General features: G+C 32.9%; 2 protein-coding genes across 2 annotated transcripts; one reads left to right on the top strand and one right to left on the bottom strand.

Moving 5' to 3' along the window:
- Positions 1-11817: 11817 nt before the first annotated feature.
- APC10 (anaphase promoting complex 10) lies at positions 11818-14931 on the top strand. Its single transcript, XM_078295583.1, has 6 exons — positions 11818-12097; positions 12742-12802; positions 12893-12985; positions 13072-13142; positions 13649-13753; positions 14671-14931. Exons 1-6 carry the CDS (start codon positions 11880-11882, stop codon positions 14738-14740), a joined length of 618 nt encoding a protein of 205 aa, XP_078151709.1. The 5' UTR covers positions 11818-11879; the 3' UTR covers positions 14741-14931.
- A 356-nt stretch (positions 14932-15287) lies between these two features.
- LOC144547043 (CBS domain-containing protein CBSX3, mitochondrial-like) lies at positions 15288-18434 on the bottom strand. Its single transcript, XM_078295649.1, has 6 exons — positions 18300-18434; positions 16674-16948; positions 16508-16589; positions 15960-16033; positions 15798-15853; positions 15288-15556 (listed from the first exon to the last, which is right to left on the bottom strand). Exons 2-6 carry the CDS (start codon positions 16929-16931, stop codon positions 15409-15411), a joined length of 618 nt encoding a protein of 205 aa, XP_078151775.1. The 5' UTR covers positions 16932-16948; positions 18300-18434; the 3' UTR covers positions 15288-15408.
- Between the last annotated feature and the right edge of the window lie 1765 nt (positions 18435-20199).

Raw genomic sequence — 20199 nt, 5'->3', positions numbered from 1 at the left:
ATTGAGAAAACTCCACATGAGTTGTGGATGGGTAAACCACCCAACATATCTTTTCTCAAAGTTTGGGGCTGTGAAGCATATGTCAAGCGTATGATCTCAACAAAACTTGAACCCAAAGCAGATAAATGCTTCTTCATTGGATATCCAAGAAAAACAAAAGGGTATAGCTTTTGGCACAGGTCAACGAATACTATATTCGTTAAGAAGGGTGCAGTATTCTTAGAGAAGGGGTTTCTTGAAAGAATCAAAAGCGGTGATAGTAGGATGACGCTTGAGGAAACTCAAGAAGACCTACAAGTGAGTGATCATGAGATGAATGACATTCAAGATGATCATGAAATATCACACGAAGCTCCTTTAATCAGTGGGAGTACAAGTAGTATTCCTTTAACTCGAATTGAGCATGAATCTATTCCGCAAGAAATTGTGGAAGAAGTTCAAGAAGCTCAATATGAGTCACAAGAACATAAAGAGCTTAGAAGGTCGATAAGGGATAGAAGAAGACCTGAATTTTACTTGGGTCTTCATGAAGTCTTGGTAATAGATACCGAAGATCCCTTGACCTACGAAGAAGAAATGGAAAGAAAAAACTCCAAATCATGACAAGAAGCCATGGAATCCGAAATACAATCCATGTATGACAACCAAGTATGGAACTTGGTTGATCTTCCTGAAGGAAAGAAAACCGTTCAAAACAAATGGGTTTTCAAGAGGAAGATGGACATGAATGGTAACATAACAACTTACAAGGCAAGACTTGTAGCGAAGGGTTTTACTCAAATCCAAGGGATTGACTATGATGAAACTTTTTCACCAGTTGCTATGATCAAATCTATTCGAATTATGCTTGTTATTGCCGCATTTTATGATTATGAAATATGGCAATTGGATGTCAAAACAGTTTTCCTAAATGGGAAATTGGAAGAGGAAGTATACATGGTACAACCTCAAGGTTTTGAAGATCCGAAAAATAGCAGCAAAGTATGTAAACTTCAGAGAGCTATTTATGGCTTGAAGCAAGCATCAAGGAGTTGGAACAAGCGCTTTGATGAAGAGATTAAAATTCTTGGATTCATTCAAAGTAAGGAAGAACCTTGTGTATACAAAAAGGTTAGTGGGAGCCACATTCTGTTCTTGATATTATATGTCGATGACATATTATTAATGGGGAATAATAAATCTTTGATGGAGCAAACAAAGAAATCATTGAAAATATTTTTTTCAATGAAAGACATGGGCGAGGCTCAATATATCTTAGGGATTAAGATATACAGAGATAGGTCTCGTAAACTCATTGGTCTGAGTCAAAAATTATATATTGACAAAATCTTGGAAAGGTTTCATATGGAAAATTCCAAGAAAGAAAATGTACCAATGAGTGGGTTGTTGGGTTTTGACGGTTCAAACCCATTGATTTAGCTTAAGGTGCGGAAAGAGTAAAACAAAAAAAATTTACATCTACCTTAAGCTACGGATTAAATGAATCATGAAGATCCATTTAATCCTATTTACAGATCTACTCCATAATTGATTTTCTAAAGCTTTAAATCTATTTATCAATTAAATAGATTAATATAACATGTTTATACCTTGTTTCCAAATCACAGTTGGAATGTAGACCGAGCGAGAAGAGCTACACCAGGGAAGGAATCGACTCGGAGTATCACACGTGTGATACCTCTATCGGTTATCCACCAGGACTAACCGGAGAGCAGTTTATTTCTTCTGCCAAAAATACCGTAAACCGTGGAATTCTGCAGAAATACTATTCACCGAAAAGGGACATATTAAATATATTTAAGACTCCAAGTTATTCTGTTTCACTTAAAAGCAAAACAAGAAATACCGCAGAATTTGCAAAAATATATTTTTCCGAATCTCGTAATAAACGAAACCGGGGAAGAGAAAAAAAAACCGATTAACGAAGTAATCAGATTAACACGTGAATTAGTAAGTTTTCTCTCTACCCTCACCCCTCTATTTATAGTGTTTTGAGGAGGTTTGCAAAAAATCGAAATACCCCTCAAAACAAATCTATTTACCAAAATACCTTGACACCTCATGCTTTAATATGTGAAATGACCAAAATACCCCTTCCACACTCTTCTCCATGCTTCTACACCCTAAGGTGTCATGCAAGGTGGCATAGGTGTGAAATGGCCATTTTGCCCTTGGCCCATTAAGGCATGAATAGTAAAAGGCTTTGATTTTGGGCTTTTAATTTTAATTAAGGCTTTGATTATTTTTGGGCTTTTAAACCCATAATTCAAATCCATAATTAACAAATTAAAATCCAAATCAAATATATATAATTGTCATATACAATTATATTTCTTTTCGGTTGTTGTTCGGTAACTTTTATACAACGTAACGTGTACGTTTATAAATTAACCGTTGTTTCTGCTTGTCATTCTAAATGACATTTATAATTTAATTATATCACGTATAATTAATTATAACCATCTTAATATTAATTATAATCAATTTATAATTAATCAGTAAGATTCTCCGAGTAGCTCCTATATGGTGTGACCCAATAGGATCTGTGTTATGTTGGTAAACAGAGTTAAAACTGTTTTAACTTCTATAATCATGAGTGGTATATGGCAACACATCATGACCATCCAATTACACAGATGATGCTGTACTGTACAATATCACGATCAAGTAAACTATTTACTTGTGTCTGTTCTTCTGTCTCATAGCTATCAGATCAGTTTCAAGGTAGATGTGTGTCATCCTTGCTAACTGAATCTTTTCTTGATCTTGAGTAGATTATCAAATATAATTACTCTTGTAATTATACCGCATGCAGATAATCTAACTCTATCAAGGGGCCCAGTGATGCTATAGCTCGTATAAAATACGAGGGACAAATAATACTTTTGGTAGACTATCACTTCCTCAGCTAAGCTATACATATGGGAATGCTACCGTTATGACTGCTTTTTACGGACAGCGGTAGATAGCAATCATACATACATATTTCTCAGTGGGAACGATAAATACCTCATACTTCTGAACGTGACACTGAATGAAAACATAAATGACACGAACACAATTCTATTTAATGTCTCATTCGGGGTCTGTCAAATATCATGTTCCCAGAACATGTATCTATGTGATTAAAATGACATCTCGTGTCAATGGTTTGTAAAACTTAACCATCTTTTAACCCACATACTAACCTAGTAACAATTAATTAGTGTTCCTGCTAATTACCTTGGTCAGTGACTTTTTAAGAGTATATATCATCTTAATTATGGAGTTTCACAATTCCAATCATGAACTCGAAATGATCCATAATACAATAATACTCAAGGCAACAAAATGATATATAATTAAACATCCAATTCATGAACAAAGCTTTATGATAATTTATCGTATTATTGACTTCTAGATTATTACACTAACATGGGTCTGTGCAACTTAGCAAATCGCAGTGTGCCATGTCACGCAAAGATATTGAATACATGAAGAATGTTCCTTATGCCTCTGTCATAGGTTCCATCATGTATGCTATGACTTGTACAAGACCGGATGTCGCGTATGCTTTGAGCATGACAAGTCGTCATCAAGCTACACCTGGTCCTGAACATTGGACTGCGGTCAAGAATATTCTTAGGTACCTAAAAAGGACCAAGAATAAGTTTCTTGTCTTTGGTGGTCAAAAAGAGCTCATTGTAGAAGGCTACACTGATGCTAGTTTTATGAGCGATCCGGGCGATAGAAGATCTCAATTTGGGTACGTCTTTCTTCTGAATGGTGGTGTTGTGAGTTGGCGTAGTTGGAAGCAATCAACTACAGCTGACTCAACCACCTCAGCGGAAGTCATGGCGGCCGCTGAGGCAAGCAAAGAGGGAGTCTGGATAAAGAAGTTTCTTGAGGAACTTGGAGTCGTCCCATCAAGTGAAGGACCCTTGGAGTTATTTTGTGACAATAGTGGATCTATTTCGCAAATCAAGGAGCCAAAATCACATCACAAGACGAAGTACATGGATAGAAAGTACTTCGTAACTCGTGACTTTATAGACGAAGGCAAAATTGCATTACAATGGGTAGACACTAACAGCAACACAGCTGATCCTTTCACAAAACCCTTATCGCAAGCCAAAAGTGAAATTCATTTCGAGTCCATGGGTTTACAAGAACATGGAGATTGGTTTGAAGACTAATATAAGGGACTTCCAGATTTAGAGTTTATGCATGGGTTATGCATATGTATGAAACTTTAAAAACAAGTGGGAGACTGAAAGATATGTGTTTTAAAAGTTATCATTTTTTGTAATGATTTATGTATTGTTCATGATTTTGAATATTATTATTATATATTCATGTTCCTTGAGATTAATATGTTATATTTTAGAAGTGTTCAAGAATATGCACTTGGTCTTGAACCATAGAACTCTTAAAAATGAGAAACATATAATCCTAAAAATATGTTCACAATCGTGGTAATTAAAAAGGAACATTAATTACCGAGGAAGATTGCCATGTAGATTAAAGTACATTGAAGTTCTATAAATGTTGATAAAGGATTATTATTTAATTACATGAATATATAAAATGTGTATTTTATATATTGAACATGACCTAAATGAATGGAACATTATATGGATTGTGTTTTGTGTCATTAATGTTTTCATTGTGTCTTTAGAATCTTAGATATGAGATGTGTAGGTTTTTTTCACATGAGAAGCATATAATGTGATTGCTATTTAAATACTATCTTATGATAGGAATAAAATAGCAGTTCGTTGTGTACAACTTGTGCGGGAGAAATCTATATGTTAATATTATCATTGTCCCTCAATTTGAGTTATGATATATTACTGGGCCCCTTGGTAAAGTGGAATTATATCGCATGCAATATAACTGATGTAGTTATAATTATAATTCACTTGAGAGACCAAGAAAATGAATATAATGCAAAAATGACACGATCCTATTTTGCATATTATTCATAATATCATGTGACAAGGATAGACACAAAATTAGTGGATTGAGTAAATGATTACTATGTCGTTTGGATAACTATAATGTAATGATAAAACTTCTTATAGTCAATAATATAAAGATTTATATTATTGCCAAGATGACATAGATCATCTATACGGTCACACCAATTGAAGAGAAACAACAAGTATTTTACATTTCATAATGATGTATAAGATAAAATACATGTGATGAAATGCTAAAATAAAATGTCATAATATGACATGCTTAGACCATAAATAAATTTATGAAGTTATGCAAATATTATTTGGTATAATGTTTGAATACATTATAAGAATAATATAAATATTGTATAATAGAATAATATGAATAATATTATTTGTTTATAAATTAATTTATTGAACCACCATAAGATGAGATTAAAGAGAGCATGAGATGGCTAAACAATGCTAGTGGCATTTGTGTAATTGATTCAAACCTTACACAAAGGGTTGCCCTAACCCTTGCCTATTTAAGGGGGCTCATTTGGGAGAAAAACAAGCTAATTTTCTGCCTATAACACTTGCCAAAATCAGCCCCTTTGAGCAGCCACGTTTTTCCTTTCTCCTTGACCGAAAGTTGAGAAAATTGCTCTCTTATCTTCTCTTGTTAGGTTTAGCCACCAAGAAATCAAATAGTTTGTTGATTTAAAGATCAAGATGTGGTTGTATCTAAGCCTTGAACTCCACATCCATCTATCTAAGAGGTGTGGTAGTTCGTTGTTTAGGTTCAAGGTGAACCAAGAGGTGCTTCCAAGAGAACGGCGATTTCAAGAGATCTAGAAGGGAAATCGACTTCCCTCTAACAAGAGATTTGACAATCTCTTTAGGTATAAATTATTATCTCCTCTTGTATAAGAAATGAATAAATTTATTTATTTTTATTTAGTACACATTAGGTGCTTAATGAAACTATTAAGAAGTTTCTTATTTGTTATTGTCATATAAATAACGTCATTTGTGTATTGAGCCAAGTGGTGATAGGAAAATTTTTTAATTCTCACCACATAGGCATACACATGAAATTCTTACATAAATTGCTACCGGTAGCACTTCGACCTAAGTGCTTACGGGGTCATATCTTAGTATTTGATGTTCAAACAACAAATCCAAACCGTTAGGTGTTCAATCTATATATAAAATGTGTTTGGAGACCAAATTTTACATTTTTTGGAATTTTTTTACTATTTATTAAGATGGTTTGAAAATCGCTGTTTTTATTAAAATTCTGCACCATTAAAAAATAGTGATTTCAAACCATCTTAATAAATAGTAAAAAAAATTCAAAAAATGTAAAATTTGATCTGCAAGCACATTTTAACATATCCATTATGTTGAAACGTTCAGATCGACTGTTTGAAATTTGAAAACTTTGAAAATGGAGAGTGTAATTCGGTGTCACCAAAAAAGAGTGTAATTGGATCCCTCCTATATATATATATATATATATATATATATATAGAGAGAGAGAGAGAGAGGGGAGGGTTCCAATGCCTCATGCCTTTCATACGTCATCATACTTCATATTTTATATCTTTGCTTTTAAAGTCTAAATTGTCGATCCGAACCGTTCAACAAGATAACCATACTAAAATATGGTTGGAAATAAAATTTTATAATTTTCGGAAAAAAAATTACTATTTTTTAAGATGGGTAGAAAATCATTTTTTTTTTCAACGGTCCAAAAACAATGATTTTGTACCTATCTTAAAAAATAGTAAAAAAATTTCAAAATTTATAAAATTTTATCCCCAAACATATTTTAATATAAATATCATATTGAGCGGTTTGGATCAACAGTTTAGACTTTAAAAACGAATATATAAAATATGAAGTATGATGAGGTATGAAAAGCATGAGGTAATAGAACCCACCTCATATATATATATAGAGAGAGAGAGAGAGAGATAGGCTAATGTGCTTCCATAAGCACTTGGCCCAAAGTGCTGCCACCCCGTTTTTGATTTTTCAAAATCCAAACAGTCGATCCGAACCGTTCATCTTGTTCTCCATATTAATATCTGCTTGGAGACCAAATTTTACATTTTTTGGAATTTTTTTGCTATTTATTAAGCAACTTTGAAAATCGTTGATCCAACGGTGGCTTGCCAAACAGTAAAATCAGGGGTTCACCATTGGATCAGCGATTTTCAAAGTGGCTTAATAAATAGCAAAAAAATTCCAAAAAATGTAAAATTTGGTCTCCAAGCAGATATTAATATGGAGAACAAGATGAACGGTTCGGATCGACTGTTTGGATTTTGAAAAATCGAAAACGGGGTGGCAGCACTTCGGGCCAAGTGCTTATGGAAGCACATTAGCCTATCTCTCTCTCTCTCTCTCTCTCTCTCTCTATATATATATATATATAGGGTCTGTCTAAATTGTTACTGGCAGCATTTCAGCAGAGGTGCTGCCGGGGCTATATTTAGCCGTGTGATGTCCAAACAACAAATCCAAACCATTATATGTTTAATCTATATTATAATCTACTTGGAGACCAAATTTTACATTTTTTGGAATTTTTTTACTATATATTAAGCTGGTTTGAAAACCGCTGATTTCAGTAAATTTTTGCAGCATTGAAATCAGCGGTTTTCAAACCAGCTTAATATATAGTAAAAAAATTCCAAAAAATGTAAAATTTGGTCTCCAAGTAGATTATAATATAGATTAAACATCTAACTGTTTAGATTTGTTGTTTGAACATCAAAAAATAGAAAAAACAGTGGCAGCACTACCGGCAGAAATGCTGCCGGCAGCAAATTAGCCACAGCCTATATATATATATATAGGAATATGCTAGCATGCTATGCATAGCATAGAGCCCCTCCATGCAACGCCTTGGATTTCGACTTTTCAAAATCCTAACGGTCGATCCGAACCGTCCATCTTGTTCTCCATATTAATATGTGTTTGGGGACCAAATTTTATATTTTTTGGAATTTTTTTACTATATGTAAAATTTGGTCCCCAAACACATATTAATATGGAGAACAAAATGAACGGTTCGGATCGACCGTTAGAATTTTAAAAAGTCGAAATCGAAAGCGTTGCATGGAGAAGCTCTATGCTATGCATAGCATGCTAGCATATTCCTATATATATACACACACTAATAATTATCATAGATCAAGCTAGTATTGAGAGAAATTAAGATCGGTATGGCATACTATATCACAAATCACAATATATAAGGAAGTCAAATTTTCTGTTGTTTTGTTGCTATCGCATTGCAACTATGGCACACATGATCTAGGCCGTTCATTGAATATCTCGTAAGAATCTCCAAACTCCTTTTGTTGTTTCGATATGTCACATATTCCAAATTAATGAAAATCATCCCAATTTTAAAGCATGCACATACTGTTATTTCTCCAATTAATGTCAAACGCCATCCAAATATCCAAGACTCATCCCACTACTTCCACTTAATTATCTGATTGTGGAAGTACTATTTCCCTCTAGTAGAAATCTAAAAACAATAGGGGAAGGCTTATTGATTTAGAACATTAATATTAATGAAGTTGATCATGATTGTTAATTCTGAAACAAATATATTCTTGTAATTCTATATTTTTATATTAACTTCTTCTTCTTTTTCTTGCTAAAGGCACTTAATTATTTAGCAATTAGCATGTACAGTACATATACGCAACTACCAAGGAACCTCATCTCTTCGAACTTCTTTAATATAATTGGGAGAAGTATACAAAAGCACCCACTTTAGAGATATTGAAGCCAACCAAATCAAGCACAGGAAAATAATTTACCATTGTAACAAGTTGCATCTGAGCAGTGAGATTCAAATTAATAATTAGTAACGGTGCGTGTAAACCCCAATATAAGCTGTCAGAATATTAATTCCACTTGGAAAAAAGTACTGCTATGAGAGATACCGATTCAAGCTCAAATGCATGGAACAGGATGAGAATATTTAGCCTTCCAAAGAGGTCGACCTACTTGAAAATATATATTCTGATCAGTGATCACTGCTGCACAAATTTGGAATCCTTATCAACAGATGCACCAGCCAAAAAAGAAATGGTTTGTGATACTGTCTTTCTGTGACCCATCTCAGAAAGACATCTGATTCTCTTTTTGTCTCTTTCTATCTCCCTCTATGAGATATTGAGATATGAGATCCTGATTGATCGAGGGTTCCCTGAATCCAATAATTATGAAAGAGTTTGTTGGAAAAATTGAATTGATAGCCTATATATCTTTTGTTTTGTTTCATCAGTTTTATTAATGTTGTATAAAATTATTGTATATAACGAGTATGAGTCTTTAATGAACTAAAATAATATAGACGATTGAAGAGAGCTAAATGTAATCCGATCAGAAGGAAAAAAAATCAGATCCGAATCTGATTCAGTCCGATACCATTCAAAATCCAAGACGATCTAAAAACGGATGTTCTGATGAAACCCGATTCGGGAAGACAAAAAATCCGACTGTGATTCAAAATGGATCGATCTGACATGTACCTGAATGATCTGCCTAACCTGTTCGACCCGACTCGATAATTTCAAAAGGTTAAACTGATCCAAACCCGACCCGACTCCATCCAAAATTAACCGAACCAAAATCTGACATACTAGATCCAACTTGACACGATCCGGTACCTGGTCAAGCTGATCCGAATACGACTCCACCCGTCCAATTGTCACCTTTATGAATGATCATTATTGATTTGATCTTAAGTCTATTATTTGGTTAAAAAAATATGATAAAAATATTATTATGTTTTTATATCTACCACAATTTATTTCATACCCTTATTTTATTTATAAAATTTGTTGCTGAAAGTATAATCAAAATTTCCTAATATTATTCTTAATATACCTGATGGTCAAAATTAATTAAAAAGAATCCATTAAAATGTAATTTATTAGAGCAAATCTTGTGACCTATCCGTGGAAAATTTTCAGTAAATCTTCAAAAAAAAAATATTGCCATATGGGTCCCACTTTTATAAAATTAAATCCCAAAGGATGGTCTCCCGACAAATTATAGTGCTTTTATCATACACTATTGGGAACCTCAGGAACTAATTGGCGATCTTTTAGGAAACAGTATTGAACACTAACAAAAAAGTTGTATATATTCTCTCTTTCATAATTTGTAAAATTTTAACTTTGGACGTATATGCGTGCAAAGCACGTACCTTATATATTAATTTATCGCCCATATCTACTTGTGAAATGAATGTTCGAATTAGACGGGTTATTTTTTTACCCACTACCGAGTACCGATCCATCTTATGAGCTGTTTCGTGAGAATATCCGGTCCTTGGTGGAAGTTAAGCTGATAGCCTCTATTAGTTTTTTTTTAAAAAAATTAATAGTTCAAGTGCTTAAAATATCTTGTAGAATAAAAATTTGTTCGTTCCACCTGTAAAGAAATTGAAAATATCTTAATAATAGTTGCAATTGTAATTTCAAATATATAGAACAATCGCAAGTAATATTTTTTTTTTTTTTTTTAAAAAGTGGATTACCACCAGTTTCAGTAGAAACATATAGATCCTTACATTAAAATAGACATAGTTCAGCATGAAAAGTAAACACAGAAGAAAAAAAAAGAATCAATAATTTTTCTAATTTTTTGTCATTAAATGGTAGCCTCTACCATGATTAAAAAAAACAATTAATAATATTTCTATACGCCGCCATCACAAATATTTTGAAATATCAATTTCATATAGATAAAAAGTTAAATTATAAAGAGATAACACAAATATATTAAAATGTTCAATCTGTTTTACAAATTAAAATTAGAATAAATTATGCAAACTAATACCTTATCAGTTACCACTCTAATATCCTTTTAAACATAAAATTGTAGCACAGCTCAAGAATCATGAAAAAAATGCTAAAAGAAATAAGAATGACAATTTCAAAGATTCCAGATATGAGGGATCATATCTCTCATCTGTAAAGTATAAAATCTATTCAAGTTACTGTCTTGATTGTTCATATACCTTTGGTGCGAAAGGAACATATTGTTCCCATCAAATGGGGACAACTCTATTGTAGAAGATCCTAAATGTTCCTTTTAAATTTTTATTATTTTAATAGAACTAGTTGCTATTGTTAATGGTCGTTTTTGATTGAAGCATATAAGTGAGTCAAACATAAATATCTTAAGTACTTATAAGTGAGAATATATACGGAAAAAGCTATATTTTTATAATTTGTGAGATCTGTTTAGAAATATGAAGTTATTATTAATGTTAATTATGTGTTTTAGTGCGGCCCACAACCCAACATTAATTGTATCGTTATTGTTGTTATTATTTAATTATTGTTATTATTATTATTTTTTAATATAATAATCTGAATGTTATTGCTCCTGCTTGCTCCTTAAATAAGAACTATTAAAATTATTTATGATATAATAACTTTATATAGAATAGTATGCTTACGTAACTTATTTTAACTAGTGCTAATTTTGAATTTGTATTGTTAATTAACAGATTAGCACGGGCAGCGAGTTTATAATTTACTAGAAACCTATGTTTTTCAAGAAGAAGAAAGTCTACAAATATCAGCACAACTCAAAAGTAAAGCCCTTTAATTCTTGGAATATAATAAAAGTATATTGGCCCAATGGGCCTTATAATGTTTTGTAATACGAGGACGATTCACTGTAGTAACTCAAATTTTGAGTTTAGATCCGGACTGTCCGATCCAATCGGGTCCGAGGTGGAATGCACAGGGTTCCTTCAATATTCGTGTCAAAATAAATCGGACGGTTACTTTTAAAACTTAAAATTTGAGTTACCGATGAATTCTATTACTCAGTTTACGCAAGTTCTCAATTTTGTGTTGGAGACTTGGAGGTGAAAAGGTTTCTCTTCTCAAATTAAAAGAGAAAAGAATGGCGACCGAGTCGGAAGGTGAAGAGGAGGTGGCAGCGGCGGGGGCCGGCGGAGGCGAAGGAGGCGGCGCAGCTAGGCTGAGAGGAAGCGCCGAGCTAACAGTGGATAAAGAGTGGCTTCGCGAAGTTGGAAAGAACGCAGCTTGGACTGTTAGCTCCTTCAAACCTGGCAATGGCGTCACTTGCCTCTTAGACTCCAGTCTCGAAACCTTCTGGCAGTTAGTATATATAGATACTGTTATCTTTTCTCTGATCAACCCCAAAAGAATTGGAACGAAGCCAATTTTTAACTGTTTAGGAATATTCAGTAGGAACTCTAAATAGTTTTTTCTTAGAGGGAATTTCATGTATGCCCCTCGAAACCTCGAAATTACGTCTGTTTCTTACACTGATGGTAATTAATAATCTGATAAATGGATCACTCAAAGTTCAAATTATGTTCTCCATAAGTAGCTTCAGTTGTGAGAAAAAGGAAAAATAAAAAATAAAATAAACAAATCAGCTGTTATTCCAATGGCAGCCTTTAAACTTAGGTGAGATTCACGCATGAAAAAATCTGAATGGCTGCCATTGGAATAACAGCCAATTTTTCCTCCAAAAAAAAAACAGTAGCCTTGGTTCTGTTATTAGATTACTGTGGCATGAACTTATAAACAGTTGGGTACTTCCTTTTACGATTAACTATACAAGTAATGTCCTTGTTCTAGTTTGAGCTGATATATGATATGTGTAGTGTAGTATTTATAAACAGCCTGCACATTATTTGAAAATTGCGTGCAAAGAATCAGGGGAATTACTGTTAAATGGAAACTTTTCCATCAGAGATGATTATTATAAGTTTTTATTACTACTTTGTCTTTAGGTCGGATGGAGCTCAGCCGCATTTGGTGAATATTCAATTCGAGAAGAAAGTCAAATTACAAGTACGGTAAATAGTATTACCTAAACTATGCTAATTTCTTTCTTTTTAATTTCTTATTAACTCAGATTAAATTTATTTTGCTCTTGTACAGCTTTTGGTTCTTTATGTTGATTTCAAGCTCGATGAAAGCTACACTCCGAGCAAAATTTCTATCAGATCTGGTGATGGTTTCCACAATTTGAAGGTTGATTCTTGTTGTTCTCTTATTTATTATTTCTTTTTTGTTTCATTTGACAAGCTAATAAAGTTTTCTTATGATTGTTAATTTAGGAGGTAAAAACGGTAGAGCTTGTTAAACCCGTTGGTTGGGTGCATGTGTCTCTCTCTGGTACCGACCCAAGGTACCATTATAAATGCTAAGATTTTCCCGACTTCTCAATATGAGTGAGGCTATGGTACTATGCATAGTGCTGATTGGTTCATACTATGGATCAATATCTTTGTTTTTAAAGTTCAAATAGTCGATCTCAACCGTTCAACATGATCTATGAAAATGTAGTTGTAGATCAAATTTTACATTTTTTAGAACTTTTTTACTAGTTTTTTAGATAGGTAGAAAATCACTTGATCTAAAAATTTTAGAACATTCAAAAGTAGTGATTTTTTACCTATCTAAAAAATAGTAAAAGCCTTCTAAAAAATGTCAAATTGGGCCTCCAATTATATTTGCATATGGAGATCATGATGAATGGTTCGGATCGACTATTTAAAATTTGAAAATGAAGACATGGATATGTAGTACGGACCAAAGTGCGCTATGAATAGTACCATAGCCTCACTCTTGTGCATTTTATGGTGCTAACCGGTACTCTTTTTTTTTTTTGGCTGTTATATCGACATGAAACAGGGAGATATTTGTCAACACATTTATGCTTCAAATTGCAATACAGTCTAATCACCTAAATGGAAGGGATACACATGTGAGGCAAATTAAGATATATGGGCCCCGGCCGTAAGTCCCTTTCTGAACTCATTTGGCACATTACCAGCACATACCATTTTCTTATTGGCATTCTCTAGTTGGTATTTAAAGTTGTCTCATGATCTCTTTCAATTTATTTTTGGCATTAATTTTGCAAATTTTATACTGAAATACTGTTAAGAGTTCTAATCTGGTACTGGTGTACACCCAGTGTTTAAAAAATCGGTTCTTATGCGGTATTCGGAAAGCCACTGCATACCGCATATACGGTATGCGGCTGCATATACGGATTTTTATTCGGATTTTTATATATGCGGATTTTAAAATGAAAATTCATATTAAATTTGTATACAAAAAAAGTATTTATGATTGACTGTACATGTTAAACTGGTGATGAAATGTTAAAATATCGATCCTCATCTCATACTAAATCAAATACTGAAATATTTATATATTGATCTCAATTCGGCTGAATATGCGGCCGACTATGCGACCGAATATTCGAATGTACGGCCGAATATTCAAAACCGTATATTGGACCGAATACTCATTTTCTATTCGGATTCCAACCGCATACGAATATTTGGCCAAATAGACCGAATTTTAAAACAGTGTACACCAATGAAAAAATATATATATGTGTGTGTGTGTGTGTGTGGGGGGGGGGGGGGGGGGGGGGGGGGGGGGGGGGGGGACTTGTACCAGTTGATCCCCAATTTGGTCTGTTAATTGGTGTATCTTATTATTTTTGGTGGTTTACATAGTAATTTAGGTTGTTAAGGAGATGAATTCATGCTTAAACATTGAGATATACCTAGAAATTTCCAAAAATAACACTATATTGGCATGGTGCGATAGAGAACAAGAATCTAAGCTACTTGTATAGTTTATTCCAGTAAAACCCTTATTTGCACTAATCTCTTTCTACGCCTCTCTCTCCCCCACAGGAACCCAGTGCCACATCAGCCATTTCATTTTACTTCTCAAGAGTTCCAGACTTATTCAACCATTAGGTAACTTCATTGCCATAAGCAGGGTCTCAGACTGTAAACAGGTTTCGGTTTGTCAAAATTAGTCTCTTTTTTTTAAATTTGAAATGACAGTGTTCTTTGATTTGGTGAGTCTATGCTCGTAAAACGGGAAAATGATTGTAAAGCCATTGTAAGAAGAACTATCATCTTAAATTTTATTTGAACTTGTTTTTCTTTTTCTTTTTTCTTACTCCAGCTTTTTGTTTAGTCGGCGTTTTGTAATGTAATAGTTGGATAGAGAGTAAACAGTTTTTGCTGATACTGGCGATTTTGTATATATAGGGAAGTATTTTTATGTAAACTCATTGCTTTTGACGTTTGAACAAAATTGACAACGCTCATTTTTCATTTGAATTTCAAATTATTCTTCCCAAAAAAAAAAAAAAAATTGGGGGGCACGATGGAACACAAAAAGGTTAGCTGATTTAAGAGGAACAATATTCACACACGGATGCATCAATCAACATGTAATACATGTATTCCATGGAAATGTGTAGACATCATAATATGCTAGAATCATGCTTGTGCAACTATATAGCTGTATACTAAATTTAATGAAATTTACAAATGTCCATCTGAAAAAGCACTTCAATTTCTTCAAATTGTGCCCACTTGGAGGTACATTTTGCTTTGATCTAAATTTTGCATAAACTTTTAATAATATTCTCCTCTGATGAAATCATTCAAACGCTTCACCTCCTGATTTTGCTGGTCAACAATGACCTTGACCACATCTACTATGGATATAACACCAACTACTCTTTTGTCTATCACTGGTACATGTCTGATGTGCTTATCTGCTCTCATTATAAAAGCAAACATCTTATTATGTCAAAATCAAGGATTGGTTTCACAAATTATAGTTTAAAAGTAGAAGCATATTGATCAAGGTAATCAATCACCTTGGTAGTTAATTATATGAATGTACTGACACTACATACCAGTTTTACAGGGATTATATTAGTATGCAATTTTTTTTTTGTTTTACATATCAACAAAAGAAAATGAAATGAGCCATTTTTTTTTTCTATGACTTGCCTGACATTAACTCCATTGCTTTAAGAATATTTGTATCAGAATTGACGGTAACAAGTTTGTTCTGCAATTGATGAAGAGCATTGAATAAATGAGAATTCATGAAAATTATGAAAAAAAAATGCTTAAAAAGGATAATTGATTTTTTTGTTTATGTCATCAGAGTTTACCTCGTCAGTCATAATTTCACTAACATGGGTTTCCTTGGATGGCCGATCTTCAATAACAATCTTTTTAAGATAATCTATAAGATGTTAAATTGAACATTACATAAAACTATAAAAAAATGTTCTCATCATGGATTGACTTTAATTTATTCAAATACATAAAAAAATATATTCATTGATAATGTCATACAAATGTTCTATAGAAGTTCCCCTATTAGGGCTCGTTCGGCAGATTATGTTCACCGTGGGAAAAAAAAAATTTACTCAGAGTTAAGTTTTTATTTCCACGGTGAACAGTAAAATTCAGTTCAAAATTTTTGATTCTCACATCCATTCTTATTCCTTACTGGGCTGCCAAACGGGCCCTTAATGTTTATGGGAGTACAAAAGCACCTAAGCAAAGGATAAATAATTAAATATTTATTTTTTTTACCTTGCCAACGGTATGCATCGCCATTTGACATTCCTTTCATTTTCATTTTTCAGCTATGCTATCGGAAGCTTTTATTTTTATTTTTTTAATAAACAAAATATTAGGAAATTCGATGTACCTCTCTCAGTAACAATACCAGCAACAATTTTTTCATCCCCTGGCTTGAGCACAACAAGAGCTCCTACATTATGCTCTGTCATCTGTAGATAAATTGCTTACAATTTTAGAAATATGCGGATGCAGGGGCATTTCATGATATATTTAAGGGAAATATTAGAACTTACATGCTGAACTGCATTGAATACTGTATCGCTGGTTCTGCACCAGTATACAGAACCAGCCTCATCTTTACCTTTCACTTTTAAAATCTCAGCAACAGTAATATTCTCTAATCCCTTGTGAGGTAACCTTGGATTCGGCAAGTCGGTCTGAAAACGTGTCATCAAGTGGACCCAGGAGAAATTATCTGTGCTCATGTGTTGTAGCACTGCTTTCTTGAGCCGGTTTCCGTGGATGCCGATTGCTTTTGCAATTCCTTGCATGCTTGGGTCTTGTTTATCTTAAAAGAACCACAATGATATGAGAAAGTTATGGTACAATTAAGGCATGCTAGTTTGTAACCAAGGGTGTTCATTGGATCTGGTTTATTTGGTTTTCATCCGAACCGTCATTTTTTGGATTAAATTGTTTGTTTTTTTAGTTTTGATGGTTTGTTTCGGTTGAATTTTAGAATTACTTCGAGTTTTTATATCTGATTCGGTTTAACCTCTCTTATATCGGTTCAACCAAATAAACTGAAATTTACTTGATATTTATTTAAACTACATTTTTTTTTCTTTGGTTCGGTTTAACAACTAATATATATATATATATATAGAGAGAGAGATGGGCTATGGTGCATTGCAATGCATAGGCCCCTTGTGCATTGAACCATAAATCATCGATTCAAAGTCCAAATGACCGATCCAAGCCGTTCATCTTATTATCCATATTAATATGTGCTTGGAGACCAAATTTTACATTTTTTTTGGAATTTTTTTACTATTTTTTTAGATTTATTGAAAATCTGGGTGAACAGTAAAAATTTCTGGACCATCAGATCAGCGATATTTAAAGTGGCTTAATAAATAATAAAAAAATTCCAAAAAATGTAAAATTTGGTCTCCAAGCACATATTACTATGGAGAACAAGATGAACGGTTTGGATCGGTCATTTGGACTTTGAATTGATGATTTATGGTCCCATGCACAACGGTGCCTATGCATTGCAATGCACCATAGCCCATCTCTCTCTCTATATATATATATATATATATTACTATTTTTTTAGATTTATTGAAAATCTGCAAATTCGGGTGAACAGTAAAAAACAGTAAAAATTTCTGGACCATTGGATCGGCAATTTTCAAAGTGGTTTAATAAATAGTAAAAAAATTCCAAAAAATGTAAAATTTGGTCTCCAAGTACATATTAATATGGAGGACAAGATGAACGGTTTGGATTGGTCATTTGGATTTTGATTTGGTGATTTATGGTCCAATGTACAAGGGTACCTATGCATTGCAATGCGCCATAGCCCATCTCTCTCTCTCTCTCTCTCTATATATATATATATATATATATATATATATATATATCTTAATATTTATTTTTATATTATTAAATGTATTTTTATATCTATTGAGTTTTGACATTTTGAAATTTAATCTCTTTTATTTTGGTTTAATAAAAAAAAATTACTTCGGTTGATTTGGTTAGATTTTCTTAAACGTAACTGAACAAAATTTTGATTGGCTATTTTAATTTGGTTCTAGCAACCGACCGTTTGAACACCCATATTTATACCCAATCCAAATCATAATATCTTGTACAAATTAAATTAAACAAAGCTGAGCATCAGGAGGAATTACCTTGCTATATACGAAGAAAATTCTTGATTTTTGCACAGCAACTGTTGTACTGGCCATTACCATTCTTGTATGGAGATTTAAGAAGCGATGCAGAGCGTCTCTACCTCTAAACCTCCTCATCTAGATGTTCTTTTCTTTAATTTTAGGACATCGAAGAATTATCTTTTCTCTTCGAAAATGGTAACCCAAAACCTTAGATTTGGTATGTCCACTCAATAGAGAAATGTCATAATTTAGGAACTTAAATATTGTTGCTTGCCTTCATGTCAAATTTGCGAAGTAAAATAAAAATTAATAAATAATGGTAAAATAGAGTTCCGAAAATGTATATCTGCTTTTTATCTGAGGTAAAGATATTAAGAGCATTGTTTTGGCTTCATGTTATTTATGTAGCGTATGGAATAAAGTTAAAATGAAAAATTAAATCAGAGCTGTCAATATCTTTATGTTTTTTGGTACATTGATTCTCTGGAATCCATATCCTCCCAGGTACCTGAAACGGACGGCCCAGATTTACTCTCAGTCGGTAATTACTCGGGATGGCGCAGGAGCAGTATTATTTGTGCTTTGAGATTTGTGTCAATTTAAAAATCTGGACTGAGAGTAAATCTGGACCGTCCGTTTAGGTTAAGTTCAGTCAGTTACCTGGGAGGATACGGATTCGATTCTCTGCAGGACCCAAGCTTGACCCAATTGTTAAATGAAGAATGAAAAAAGATTTAATGCACTGGGCCGATATGAAAATTTTCTCGGCCTGTATTGATTCAACCCATATAAACCCATTTTATAAAAACTTATTTGGTTGTTCTAAATTAACAAACTTAAAAAAAAAAAAAAAAAAAAAAACTAAAAAGAAGAAGAAGCCAACGCCGAAATATTGCTTCAAGTAGTAACAGAAATCCCCTTGTTTTCCGAGAATCAATTGAATACAGTAGTAACTTGTGTTGCACCATTTCCGGTTGCTTAGATCACTCACCTCAAGTTATCTCGATCCGTATATCTGGTAAAAGAAAATAAGATTATATAAAGTTGGTCAGCAGTATTACACCGCTATTACGTGGGTTTTTCTTAAGGAAAACATAGATTTCAAACCTATATACTACGAGCATTAATTTGTGATTTCTATGGCATAAAGAATGTATTATACTATTATGATGAATTGTACTATAACCGTACGTGTTTTAGGCTAGCTTCTTTGTTTGCTTGATCATTTCTTTGTGGTATATAGTTCAAGAAGTTGAATTTTATATGATTCTTTTCATTTTTCGTTACCTATTGTTTGCTAGAAATATCACCAAGAATCTTATAAAAACGCGATTTCAAATTTGAGCAAGATTCAAATGCGTCGTGTCTTTCATGCCTCATTCATGTCTCATATTCTTATCTTCGTTTTCAAAGTCCGAACAGTCCATCCGAACCGTTCAACATGATCTCCGTATTTAATATGCTTATAGACCAAATTTTATATATATATTTTTTTTTACTTTTTTTTTAGATAGTACAAAATCATTGTTTTTTCAAAAGATCATGGACCATCCAAAAACAATAACTCTGTACCAATTTAAAAAATAGTAAAATATTTTAAAAAAAAAATTGATTTCCAAGCACATTTTAATATGGAGATCATTTTGAACGGTTTGAATTGGCTATTTGAATTTTAAAAATTGAGATAATGATGTGAGGTTAGGGCCAGTGCTTCAACCTTACTTTTGAGTCACATCAGCTCCCCCGGATGAATAAGAATGAATAAGGCATGAAAGACATGAGGCATTTCAACTCTCTTGAAATTTTACCTTTTTAATTATTAGAATACACTTCTAAGGTTCCTTGCAACTTAATCATGATGTTATCAAATTCTAATTTATACAACTATATAGTTCATACACGTATCCGAACATTA

This window comes from Carex rostrata, chromosome 30 (assembly GCF_964058835.1).
Source record: "Carex rostrata chromosome 30, lpCarRost1.2, whole genome shotgun sequence".
In the NCBI taxonomy this organism is placed as follows: Eukaryota; Viridiplantae; Streptophyta; class Magnoliopsida; order Poales; family Cyperaceae; genus Carex; species Carex rostrata.
This window is presented reverse-complemented; position numbering and strand designations above follow the sequence as displayed.

Coding starts and splice junctions, on each gene's coding strand:
- APC10 (XM_078295583.1), top strand. CDS start 11,880: ATGGCGACCGAGTCGGAAGGTGAAGAGGAGGTGGCAGCGGCGGGGGCC. Junction 12,803..12,892: donor AGAAGAAAGTCAAATTACAA/GTACGGTAAATA, acceptor GCTCTTGTACAG/CTTTTGGTTCTTTATGTTGA. Junction 13,754..14,670: donor AAGATATATGGGCCCCGGCC/GTAAGTCCCTTT, acceptor TCTCCCCCACAG/GAACCCAGTGCCACATCAGC.
- LOC144547043 (XM_078295649.1), bottom strand. CDS start 16,931: ATGCAAGGAATTGCAAAAGCAATCGGCATCCACGGAAACCGGCTCAAG. Junction 16,590..16,673: donor TATTCAATGCAGTTCAGCAT/GTAAGTTCTAAT, acceptor ATTTATCTACAG/ATGACAGAGCATAATGTAGG. Junction 16,034..16,507: donor TGGTATTGTTACTGAGAGAG/GTACATCGAATT, acceptor AACATCTTATAG/ATTATCTTAAAAAGATTGTT.